The sequence below is a fragment of the Pinus tabuliformis genome, chromosome J (genome assembly GCF_031772625.1).
Source record: "Pinus tabuliformis cultivar Carrire ecotype Pingquan chromosome J, CPIR1, whole genome shotgun sequence".
NCBI classification, from domain to species: domain Eukaryota; kingdom Viridiplantae; phylum Streptophyta; class Pinopsida; order Pinales; family Pinaceae; genus Pinus; species Pinus tabuliformis.
The window spans coordinates 262855751-262869903 of record NC_142295.1 but is presented as its reverse complement, the minus strand read 5'-3'; the positions used below and the strand labels follow the sequence as shown (position 1 = coordinate 262869903).

At 32.9% G+C, this 14153-nt stretch overlaps 1 protein-coding gene across 1 annotated transcript in view; it reads left to right on the top strand.

The window, feature by feature from the left end:
* Nucleotides 1–11825: 11825 nt before the first annotated feature.
* LOC149226776 (alpha,alpha-trehalose-phosphate synthase [UDP-forming] 1-like) overlaps nt 11826–14153 on the top strand; it is a 68256-nt gene continuing 65928 nt past the window's right edge. The window contains exon 1 of the mRNA XM_089375366.1: nt 11826–12327. Within this exon, the coding sequence (XP_089231492.1) occupies nt 11962–12327 (366 nt within the window). The 5' untranslated portion in view covers nt 11826–11961. The remainder of the gene's footprint in view (nt 12328–14153) is intronic.

Below are 14153 nucleotides of genomic sequence, written 5' to 3'. Positions count from 1 at the left end.
GAGCTGCAGAGCGAGAAGTCCAGAGCAGTTATTCTTTTATGATCGATTCTTCTCTTTATGATCGGTTCTATTTCTTTTGATCGATTATTCTCTGTGATCGATTCTTCTTCTTTGATTGATTCTTCTTTGATTGATTCTTCTTTGATCGATTCTTCTTCTTGCAATCGATGCTGTGAAATCGATGTGTCAGCAAGCTTCAACTTTTTATTGACAACTATGTGTCAGATGTCCACATTCTTGTGCGAGCAACTATCTTCTTTCATCGATGCCTTGAGATCGATGGTCTGAGCAGCTTCAGCAGTGAGACATCCACTTCTTTAGATGGCCTGTGGTGTGAGGTATATGGTTATTGTCCATGTACTTCTTCTTTTACATTATGCTGCATGGATCCTTGATTGATATTGATGTAGGATCTTGTTTATTTCATGTTGTCATGATTCCTTGCTTCATGTTATGCAGAATCTTTTATATGATGTACTTGTTGTCATAACTCTTCATGTTATGTTTTGAGATCCCTTGTTGTACGTTGTTGGGATACTCTTGTTTATTACATGTCATCATGCATGTGTTTTGATTTGACATCCCTTTTCTGCCATGTTGGCAGGATTCTCATCGTGCATGTTTTTGTATCATACTGCTAGGAGTCTTTTGATTGAGAATTCCGATTGTGGAATATCTCTTAGAGCCGCTCCTGCGTGAGGGCATTTTTCCTTGTATGATCGCAACATCGTCTCTTATGTACATCATCTTTATTGACAGAACTTAATGGAGCGGCCTACACCATCTTAACACCAAGGCCCGGAGATGTAGTCCCTCCTGGACGAACTCCGTTATCAACGGCTTATGTTTTCATGTGTTGATGATTGATATGTTCCTCTTCGTTTCCGCATATAGATGTATCCATTAATGTTCTTTTAAAATGCAATTTTAACGCATCACGAAAGTAAAAGGTCTTGGAATGGTCCTTCTTCACACCCGGACTTGGATCATTCATGGCTACTGAATCTATTGGGATTCACATAACACATGACTCACTTTGGTGTGAGGCATGCCATCCCCGCAACATGGCTAATTCTTTACAATGAAAGAGTCTTTGAATCCTTGAGATTATAGGCATGTACCTCAATATATTATGAGGAGGACCATGTGATTTACCTTTTTTTTTTTAATTATGGTACTTGCTATGCGTAAATTTCAGACATTTCTCTTTGTCTAGATATTCTCCTCTATATAGAATACAATCATTTGAACATGCATGATATGATATGTACTCAACACCCAACATTTTCAACAACTTATTTGCCTCTTCACAGCTACCTGACAAGACATTATCACTAGGAAGAAGCTCATCTTTGAGTATCCTACAATTGGTGGGGAATATAATTGTACAATGCCAATATTTAACATTAATAAAATCGACCAATTTTAATTTTGATTGTGTGACAAAATATAAGGAACTTGATTTATCATGCACGTCAATTATCTCAATATTTTCCAGAAACATGCATTTGACATGCCCAACTTTGCTTTCACATTGTACAACAACATCGTTGTCCCCAACTGAGTAGACTTTGACTTGGCGCCAGGTCCAAAGAGAGGGGTGGTGGAAGCAAATTCTAAGATTTCAAATAAGGTATTAATGATATGAGCACCATCCCCTAGCTCATTGTTCTAGAATTCAGGTTTATTAATTACATAAGTAGAATCAATTAGTCAAGGTAGGCGGGTAAGTTAGTTTGCTTGTAGGATTTTCTAATATAATTTTGGGTGAAGAAAGGAAAAAGCATTGGGAAAGAAGTCAACATGTAGGGACTACCATAAATTATGGAAGACACATAGAAGAACATTAGTATGGATGGATGACATGCTAGGAACCCCATCCCCTTGTACCAACTCTTGACTTGCAAGAACTAATACTCCAAGCTAGAAGGACATTGTCTATTATAGGAAGACAGAGCAAGAATCCCTTGATTAGGTTGTGGGGTTGGTGGGGCTTGCTCCATCTTATTTGGACAATATTGCTAGGGGTTCAGTAGAATCAGTTAAGAGGTAGGTAAGGTATGCTTGCTTGTGTTCAAATCCAACTTATTGAACCTTTCCTTCGACCTTATCTCTTGGCTGCCTTCCTTCTGATGAATAACTTGACGGCTTCATCGCTGCAAACCAATAACTAACACGGCCCAGGATATAATCTCATTCATGCCTACCCGACCCAGGTATATATACTAATGCCTTCCTCAATTGGCCTCACTCGGGATAGATTGTTTGGCTGGCTAAGAGCTACCTGGAGGCAAGATCTTCTCTTCAGCTGGACCGAGGATTAGTTGTTGCCGGAAGGAAGGAGTGAAGATTGGACCCTTAAATATGATCCTTGTAGTATAACCACTTCTCTGTTCGCCCTTGTGTTTTCGGGCATCCCATCCTCCATATCATAATCCTACTAGAGCCTTGGATATTGGAAACCAACAGCCAAACTGAGGATATTTATCCGTGCTTTTCAAAATCAAAATGTGCTGAGTGTGTTTAAGGTCCTGATACCAGCGTATCTATTTATGGGGTAGTTATCTCATCTGTGGACTATACCTAGTGGTTTTGACAAAGCTTAGTCGTTTGAAGCAGAAAGGCAATCTGTTCCTAGCTCCTGTATCGAATAGTAATTGGGGTCAGATCAAATGGAGTTGCCGAAATGTCCCTGCTTCGATTGTAAGGTCATCGAAGCTTGTATAGACATAAATAAATCGATTTGAGGATAGATTTATTTGATTGCCTCCATGGCAGTCGTATCCCATAAGTAATCAGCCATACCAACCTCTATTTGATTGCCTCCATTGCCAATCTGTGATGAAGAACTACTATTGTTGTAGTCATTCCTAATTGGTGAATCTAGATGTAGTGGGAATTGAATAGGTGGTTGATTCAATCATTCTTTGTATGCTTCATCTCCGATTCTTGCCATTAATGCAACCTTCTCTAGAGTTGACATTGTAGTGGGGTGCTCTCGAAGATGGTAGGTGGGTTGTTCATTATCACTAGAATCCCAGTTTCAAAAAATATTGAACACCATTAATACAATGTCAATGATGTTAGTAAGCACGTTAATGCAATTGGTTTGTTGAAATTACATTCTAACAAGCAATTATTACCATTGTTGATCCATGATTGCGGATGGAAGATGCCATGTTCCAATTGGCAGGGTGAAGAGGTTGTCCATTTTCATCTACCAATTACTTGCGATATGCTACTCCTAATAAGAGCTTCCAACGTTTTTGAAATGGAGGAATATTTTTTGCATCTAAACTTGATTCTGAATTAGGATCTTGCAAATTTGGATACATTTTTATTCAAATTGACATGGATTAGTAAAAACAATTAATTACATAATCGAAATATAAATAAAATCTGAATTTACTAGAGATGGAAAGGGAGAACTCTTTGAAGGACTTTGATCAACAATATGGAACAAGATGAAATTTGAAGAAATTGCCATTTGATATTATTGACATTTTGTCCCCGCACTTGAGAAAATCCAGAAATAAAATTTATATAAAATTAATCTCGAGAACCATATAACCACAAGCTGAATTTCAATATAGTTTTCAAACCTCTTTTCCAGAATAAGGCAATTTTAAGCGGAAAATGTATACTAGGAACTACTATAATTCATGTGGATGCATCCTAAGGGATAATTTGAGATTAATAGGTCATTTTATGTGAAATTAAAATTTCATATATCTTTTAAACCAAACTGGTGCGCTTATCTAAACAAAGTGCACTGATGCGTTTAAAAAAATAACAACACTTAGGCATTCAGATAATACTTGCACCGGGTTCCGACATTCCAGAAAAAAACATGTTATCATATTGATGCTCTTCTAAAAAATGCACCGATGCATTAAAAAAAAAAAATAACACCGCTACGCACTTGTTTCCGAATTTAAAAAAAATAAAAATGAATTCAACCAACTCGGTGCTCTTATAACAATTAGAACACTGATGCTTTTAAATAGAAACTGCACCGATGCATTAAAAAAATTAATTAAAAAAATGTATCATGTCAGTGCGTTGAAAAAGATTGATGCCTCACAATGTTAGTGCATTTTTTTATAAACGCATCAATGCGCTTGAATATTGAACACATCGATGTGTTGAGAAATTGAAAAAAAAAGTGTTTTCTTTTTCTTTTCTTTTTTAAAATTAAAAAACAAGAGGCAATTGATTTTTCGAAATCTAATTTCATAAAGCCTTTTAAATAGTAAAAAGTTATTCACCATTTCATTATTTTACCCAAAATTTCAAGTGAGTGATTTGTAAGAGAGACATACCAGGAGCACTATGCAACAACAAAATACTTTGGAGCATCAAAACTATTCAGAAGATAAAAAATTGAAAGGTATGGTGATTCATTAAAAACCTACAAAGTAAATTTTTTAAAATTTATTGTTTATTTTACTAATAATTTTTTTACAATTTTTGTAAGGGTTTAATTAAAAGAGAGATCATTTGCAAGAGAGACATACTGAGAGCACTGTAGAGCTGCAAAATATTTTGGCTTCGCCAAAAGATCAAAAGTTGAAAGATATAGTGATTCACTCAAAACCCTTGATAGCAAAAATCTTAAATTTTACTATTAAAATATTTTACAATTTCTGTTAGATTGATTCACAATTCAAAAAAAAAACTGTATAATAAATTTTTTACTATAGATTTTGCTAGTAAAAAAACTTACGATTTGCTTTCCTATTTAAATTTAATTAAAATTCAGAAGAAAAAAACTAAAAAAATTCAATACTTAACTTAAACCCTTGCTTCTTCCTGCAAAATTTCACATTAGGGTTTAATTTCCTCTACCATTTCATAACTATGTTTTTCAATTTAGGTCTTTTAGATGTAATGGGTTTGTGTACTTACTATATATAGGGAATTCTACATGTAAAGTAGGGGAATCACTTATTGAATTAGATTCAAACCTTGTCGGCCCTTTCCATTAAAAAAAAATAGTTATATGTTCTGTGGTGCACCCTCTGTAATATAACACACCAGTGCTCCTTGTGTAATACAACACACCGGTATATTATAACACTTTCGATTATGTCCAGTTTGTTCATCATTGCTTCCGATGTAATACAACGCACAAGTGTGCCTCTTCCAAATAACACCGTTGAATCATTGCGGTGCATTCATCCTTACAAATCGTACCGTAATAATTTAAAATTAATTTTGCATGATAGTGTTGAACAATTAAACGCTTAGTGCATTTAATGTTATAAACACACTGGTTACCAAAGCATTTTTTGGCTGAAAATTATTTGATTTATCTGTAAAATATATTTGATGACTTCTTTATTGAATGGTACATGTTGTATATTATAAAAATTGTTGTAAAATGCCTCAAGTAACAAAATCACTAATCAACACAATGATAGCACATCAAAAAAGGCATGGAAGACAAGTTCTTTGTAAATTCTTTACAAAATTAATATGTTTGAACTATATGTAAATTTAACTAATATGTATTGGTTAGTGTGTCTCATGCAGAGCCACAAAATGAACAAGGTCGATAAGATTATTTCTAATCTAAGTGCAGAAAAGTGTAAAAGCCTAACAGAAAAATTGTAGAATGATTAATAATGTGAATGAAAAAATACTATTCAATATGAGTTTTTTTTTTGAATTTTCATTAATAAAATACTTAAGAATATTAGATAACATGTTTCAAACAATTTATTAATTCATATATGTTTAATGTTCTACAAGGAGCAACAACGAAGGAAAAAATTAATGTCATTCTGAGATTTTTTTTATAGAACATGTAAATGACGATGAATTTGTCCTTAGTTCATCTGGAGTGGTGCTAGAGGTTAATGAAAAGGGCAATTTTTTTTTACAGAACTATGAGGGATCTAGTGGAACGAACGCATAGATGTACTCCCACTCATAATACAAAAATCAATCCAATGATTCTAAGAACCAAATTATATCTAAACTATAGGAATCGTTTCCAGAGCAATGATCAATGAGACATGTCAGACTTGCAATAGCAAAAACATACAACAACAAAAAAGAATCATTCAAAAGGTAATATTCCTAATTATATAAAATGATTTTCTAGAATTATATGTATATATTACTACAAACCATTCATTTATTAATATCGATTTTGTTATATTTAGTTTTCATATATCATTATAAAAATAGTTTATTACTTTTTCCAGGAAGATTATGAAAATCCCAAATGATCAACGCGCTGATATGCGAAACATGCCAGTAGGAATGTCCAAAAAAGTGTATAAGGAAATGGTCAAAGAAATGGACATAATTACATCACAGGAGGAACCATCTCAACAACAACATGCTTCGAATGCATGTAATCATGATTGATTTTGTACATAAAAAAATAATAATTTAACATTAAATATCAATCTTCAAGGTTTTTTTGCATAAAAGAAACAAGATGGAACTCATTCAACACATAAAACAAGACGACAAGGAAGAAAATGATTGAATTCAAATTTTGTGAGTAGTTGTTAATATTTCTTTATACAACTCAATGTTTCATTTTTGTATATTTAAGTTGTTTTACAACAATCATCCTTGAATGTCTTCAAATAAGCGCTGACATACAAAGAAGAGTTATGAGAAGAATTGATTGACATTTGGTTAAATAAGGGTTGTGAGTATATGTTGGCATATAAAAAATTAATTGTTAATTTTGTAAATATTTATGTTGTTTTACTTCTCTAAGTTTATAATTAATAGAACAAAAAATCCTTTATATTAAATCTATGATTTATAATGGGGTTTAAAACAAATATGAAACAAAGTATGGAATTACGCCCACAAAAGACTTGTTGCAACAAGTCATGAGACTTGGTTTTGAAACCATGTGCATAGTTTACGAGTCACTTCTTGCTATGGTACATTGTTATTTTATTTACATTGATGTATATTATTTATTTCAATTTTCATTATTCTCAACAATGTAAATACCCTCATTACAATTTATTTTAATGTTTGCAGATGGAACAAGATCAAGAAGACAAAAACAATCGATGCAATCAACAAAACACCCTCCAAATAATCCAAGTCATAGAAGTAGCTCGAGCACTGACAACAGTTCCAACGAAGAATGATGATCTATTTGGATATTAATGCAACCTGTTGTTTTTTTTGAAATAATTATATGTGAAAATTAAACATTTTGTTTAATGTAATGAGCATAATGTCCCAATTGAAATATAAGAGGTTACTAATAACAATCCCATTTTGTATGACAAAAAACCTCTTATTGATATATAATAAAATACATTTTAATTTATTGTATTGTGTTATCCAATGTCATTTTGAAATGTTACACCACTGATTAAATATATGGATAATTAAATATTATAACGAAGAGATGCGAAATTTGATAATATAACAAATTAATCCAAACATCATATACAAATGCATTGAACACATTTTAATTTATATCTTATAAGATATATGTCGATTTTTCGAAAAATAACAAATTTTAAAAATTACAGTGACTGCACTGTCACAGGTCGATGTTTCCAAAAATGAGAAAATCTCATTCAAAAAATCGGTGCATCTATAACATAAAAACGCACCGGTGCATTTTTTTATTATATAAAAGCACAGCGACAACATCTTTTTGCATGATCGGTGCCTTTTATGAAAATGAAAATAGCGGGGCTTCTATTTCTTCAAGCACTGGTATTGTTTGAGATTAACGCCCAGATGCATTGTAATTCTTAACGCACCAATGCTTTCATAGAACTAACACCTCGGCGTTACAAAATATTATTTGCGGCCTGGTGCATTATGAAAACTAACAACACCGATACTTTTGTATAATGAATGCACTGAGGCATTTGTACAAATGATACACATCGATGCTACAAGTTTAAGAAAAAACACTGGTACAACAATTATTTTTTGCGTGCCCCAATGCCGTTCCTTACAAGAACGACCTGAGTTTTTTTTTTATAGCATCAATGCGATATATATTACGCGCGAGTGTTCTTTGCGTTCAACGTCTTAGTGCATTTAGTTATGTATGCCGCCCAATGCTTATATATGTGTAATGCATTGGTGCTACTTGTTCCATGAAGCACAACGGGAAAAAAAATAAAAATAATATTATATATATATCCACTAGAACCTCTGGTCACCCAGATTTTTTCAGTTGTGATAAAAATTCGTTAAAACATCCACTATCGCAAACATATGTTTTAACAAATGTTTTTTTGACAATTTTATAATACTAAAAACCTCCGCTAGAAAGTATTTTCCATGTAGTGAATTTAGTAATCACACATGCATAACTTAACTCAAGTCCTCTAACTTGAATTTACTGAGCTAAGTGATAAGAGCCATGTCAGACTTGTTAACTCTCTCCAAATTATCATATTGATGTGGAAATTCGATTTACTCAATTTGACTAAGGTTTAAGTCAAATCGAACCTTACTTGCTATACTTTCTAACAAAAATCTGTTTTTTTTTTTAATTTTTTTTTTTTTTAATAATAAAAATACTCATGTCAAAATTTTGGAAGACATTGTCTTATCTAAAAACTGTGATAATTCATAAACATAGACACATTTTTCAGGATATCAATAAACCAGACAAAAAAAACTCTGTGGAAATCAGAAAATTTAGCATTTCTAAGAGACTTGGAATATATCAAAGCACGTATTGAAAATGTAATCAACACATATTTAAAATGTAATCAACTTTGTTTTATAATATGAAGTTTGTTGTTTTTTTCTTGGGGAGAAAACCTTATTATAGCTTAAATAAATATAAACAATGTCATAATTATTTTTTCTTGAAAATAATTATATTAGAGCTTATATGTTATCACTTACAAATTTATCAATAAACGTGTAACGATAATTCTTTTAGTAAAGAGAGATTGATTTTAAATAATTCTTTTAATAAAGACATATTGATTTTAAATATATTTGAATTTTATTTAAATGAGCTTTTCTGGGAATCACGTGAAAGAGGTATATAATGATACCATTTTATTACAAGGAAATAACCATTTGAACAATCTATGTTTTTTATAGATATATTTTCTAGATTAATTATGGATAATTATATATATATTTTATTAAATATTTTTGGAGAAGAAATTCCTAAACGCCCTTGTATTTATAGATGGCACTTTATTATAAAGAAAGAACAATTTGAATATTCCATATTTTTTAAAGAAATATTTTCTAAATTAATTATGGATAATTTTTCTATATTCTATTAAACAATTTTTTCAATGAAAATCTCAATAGGAAGTTTTAAAATGCCCTTGTATTCATAGATGACACTTAGTATAAACTTGTCAACACTAATTATGATGCTTATGTGGCAAAGATATTAAGTGAGATATGCAATAAGGGAAATGAGCTTGGGGAATCAATCCCAAGACTTCTTATATGAATTTCAAAGCACTCAACTACTTGAGATACCCATGGGGCTTCCTACTCTACATTCTTCTTACATTTTCAAATAGTCAATAATTTTAGAAAATGATTTCATTTAATTTCAAGCAAAAAATGTGATGAGAGTGTATTGAGCACATTAAACTGCAACCAACCAACTATTGTATTATTAGGGAACACCACTCCTTGTGGTGGTTCCCTCAACTAGCATAATGATTTATTATATTTAGGCTTATATACTATTGTGAGCTATTTCTTGCAATCAATGTGCATTAAGTTTCTTGAAACAAGAGTTTTTTATAGTTGTAAAAACATTTCCAAAACACCATTCATTATTTGATGTATCTAACTTTCTATTATTCAACAATAAGAAGTAGAGTACTTGGAAAGTAGCATTATAAAGCACTAAGGTTTTTATAGTTGTAAAAACATTTCCAAGACACCTTTCTTTATTTAATGTACTTTTTATTCTTCCAAAATAAGAAGTAAGTACTTGGCAAGTGGCATTATAAAGCATTACGACACAAAAGTCATTTTTATAGTTTTGACCACAAAAAAGAAGAGAAGGGAAGATTGAACAAGCAAACATATTTAGGCACATAATATTCGTAAAATGCATCACTTTCTCATGGCTATGCTCCACATTGGCATATTACTCTTAATATATTGATGTGTATTTAAATCACACAAGTGTGAAGTGATAATACTTCATTACTCACTCCTTTTACCTTTAATGTGAATTGACATTTATAGCATGGTAGAGTCAACCTTTAGCCAATTACGAAAGTTGATTATGTCAAGGTCGTAAAATGCATCACTTTCTCATGGCTATGCTCCACATTGGCATAATACTCTTAAAATATTGATGTGTATTTAAATCACACAAGTGTGAAGTGATAATACTTCATTACTCACTCCTTTTGCCTTTAATGTGAATTGACATTTATAGCATGGCAGAGTCAACCTTTAGCCAATTACGAAAGTTGATTATGTCAAGGACATCTCCATTCGCTAAAAGAATGTTTGATATATGTAATGTATTTTGGAATTATTTTTATAGTAGTAATAATAACAATTTATTTTTAAGGTCATGGTCAAGCTATATACTAAATTGGTGCATGAGACTCCCTTATTCGACCTTTTTGTTTCTGCTTTGCACAACAATTTGACTACTATAGTCTATAGAGGTGTACACACTCTACCTTATCTTTGGATTTGAACATGTAACCTTTTACGAAGAAGCATATGTTCTTAACCATTAAGCCAACTCAAATTGTACGATATGTCTTGTGTACATCTACATTAAATTTCAATTACAATATAGTTGTAACAATTCAAACTTTTCTAACTTGTAAACTCGTTAAAATTATGAAGATTTAGGAAACCTCTCTCCAATCTTTTCAAATATAAAATTAAAATGTTCAAGCAAATCAATTAATTCTTTTTTTTTAAAGTTTTATATATTAATGTTGGTTATAGTGAATGGTGATCATTATCATCACTATGAGAAGTGGTTACTAGAACATAAAGTATCTTTCTTAAAAATGTTCTTTAAAAAAAAAATATCATCACTAAAATTCAATAAAAAAATCTTTATCAAAATGGTAATTTTCAATTAATAAAATTATTCTTTTAAATACAAAAATGAATTCAACCCTCTCTAGTACACTCATACATATCACATTTAATTTATATATATATGTTTAAATTATTTTATTTCAAAAATGTGTTAATTAAAAAAATTCAATTTTTTCTTCACTAAAAAATCTCATATATATATATATTATTATATAACTCATTAACCAAACTTGCTCGAAACTCTGATTGGTTTTAAGAAAAAATATATTAAAATTAAAACTATTTTTACTTGTTCTTAATTCACTTTTCAAATTACTTTTTAAATATAAAATATTTAAAGATAAATACAAAAAGGGCCATTCACCTTTATTGGCAATTGCCAATATCATCCCGCTGGCTTCAAGAATATCCATTAAAATATGGAATATATAGTTATTATGTTTTAGAATTACTTCTATAACGAAATGATCACGCGATACCCATTTATACAGTCAGAGATATTTAATGCGTGGTGAAATTACTTTTACCACATAAATACGTCATCCCCATTTCTTTCATAAATGAATTTGTATCTGCTTAATGGGCCTTGAGATTACTCCCTGAAACCAGGGGAAGTACATGGGTTTACTCTCTGTTTTAATGAAAAATAACTGGAAATCATAAAAAATTTCATCGATAAATGACCAGTTCAAATGAGACTGATGGAATTTGACTGTCGAATCGCTGGTCATCAATCATCTTACTGTAAGACATGATCGGAAAATTTAACTTTGCGGCAACAAATTTTATAGCAAACCGTTAAATACAGTCGAGGGGATGCATATGGATGCATATGTCGCTGGGATGCATATGGATGTATATGGAAGGGAAGGGGAGAGACATTTACACTGCAGTGCAGTGGAGTGAAGTGGGTTGACGAGGAAGAACTAGAAGTGGAAGAGGATGTCTTGTGGCCATGTTAATGGTGATAGTAGAAAGAAGGGGGCAAGCCCTTCCTCTTCGAAGAGTTGCAGAAGCAAAGGGGAGAGACGCGGCCGAGAGCGACAGATGCGACCCAAATCAGGGGCAACGGCAGCAGAAGGAGGAGGAAGAGCTGCCAAGCATCGCCTGCTGGTGGTGGCCAACAGACTGCCCATCTCTGCCACGAGAACGGGCATCCATTCATGGTCCCTCGAGCTCAATGCGGGAGGCCTCGTCAGCGCCCTCTTGGGCATAAAGCAGATCGAGACCCGATGGATAGGATGGGCTGGTGTCAATGTGCCTGATGAAACTGGCCAAGTCGCTCTTGCTAAAGCTTTGGCAGAGAAGGTAAGCTGTTCTTCTTCTTGTTGCTTTTCCTTTTCTAGTTTATGTCTTCTGCTTCATAATTTTCAAGAAATGCCCCCTTACTGAAATCTTTGAAAAACGGTAAATTTCATTATCCATCTCACAGTCCTGGAGATTGTTCGTAGAAGATGATGGTTACAGCATTGTCTGTGCCCTGAGATTGTGTGCATGGAAGTTTTTCTTGGTTTCCACATAGAACATGATTTAGGCGCAAACTTACAATCATAGCGAAATTAAAATGTGGTTGCAATGGTGGCAGCAAATATCCCGTCTCGTTTTCCATTTTGAACATGAAACTTACAATCATGGCGAAACTAAAAAGTGGGGGCAATGGCAGCAGCAAGTATTGATATTCCCTTGTATGTGTATTTAAGATTTCTTGTATTCTATTTTGAACCTAATTTAGTTGGGCAAAATTCCATTCATGACGAAACTAAAAAGTCGGTGCAGTGGTGGCAGAAAGTATTCCCCTTTGTCTTGTTTTCCATTCAGAGCATGATTTGGTTGGGCAATCTTACTATCATGGTGGAATTAAAAAGTTGGCCCAATAGTGGCAGCGAGTATTCCCATATGTGTGCATTTAAGTTTTCTTGTTCTCCACTTTGAAAATGATACAGTTGGCAAACTCACAATCATGTTGAAATTAAAAGCGGGGTGCAATGCTGGCAGCAATTATTCTCCTCTGTCTTGTTTTCCATTTTGAATATGATCCAGCTGGGCAAACTGATGACCAAATTAAAAAGTGGGTGCAGTGGTGGCAGCAAAGATTCTCCCCTTTGCATTTAAGTTTTCTTGTTTTCTAATTTGAACATGATTTAGTTGGGCAGACTTCCAATCGTAGCGAAATTAAGAAGTAGATGCAATGGTGGTATTCCCCTCTTATCTTATTTTCCATTTTGAATATGATTTAGTTGGGCAAATTTACATAGTGGGTGCAATAGTGGTAGCAGGTTTTCCATTTTGAACATGATCTAGGTGGGCAAAATTATAATTATGGCGAAGTTAAAAAGTGGGTACTTTGGTGGCAGCAAAGTTTCCCCTCTGTGTGCATTTAAATTTTCTCGTTGTATATTTTGAACGTGATTTAGTTGGGCAAGCATCCAATCATGGCGAAATTAAAAGTAGTGGGTGCTATGGTGCAGGTAAGTATTCCCCTCTGACTTGTTTTCCATTTTGAACATGATTTAGCTGGGCAAACTTACAATCATGGCAAAATTAAAAAGTGGGTGCAATGGTGGCAACAAGTATTCCCCTGTGTGCATTTAAGGTTTCATTTTCTCCATTTTGAACATGATTCAGCTGGGCAAACTTCCAATAACGACGACATAAAAAAGTGGGTGCAATGGTGGCAGCAACCATTTTGAACATGATCCAGCCGGGCAAACTGACAATGGCCAAATTATGTGGGTGCAATGGTGGCAACAAGTATTCCTCTCTGTGGGCATTTAAGTTTTTGTCTTTTGTTTTAACACGATTTAGTTGGGCAAATTTACAGTCATGGAAAAATTAAAAAGTGGGTGAAAAATGGTATCGGCCAATATTCCCCTCCGAGTGCATTTAATTTTAGCTTCTAATAATGCTGAAATTCAAAAGTGGGTGCAATGGTGGCAACAAGTGTTCTCCTCCGTGTGCATATAAGTTTTCTTGTTTTCCATTTTGAACATGATTTAGTTGGGAATACTTCCAATCATAAGTGGGTTCAATGGTGGCAGTATGTATTCCCATCTGTGTGCATTTAGTTTTCTTATTTTGCATTTTGAATATTGTTTAGATGGGCAAACTTTTGAATATGGTTTAGATGGGCAAAC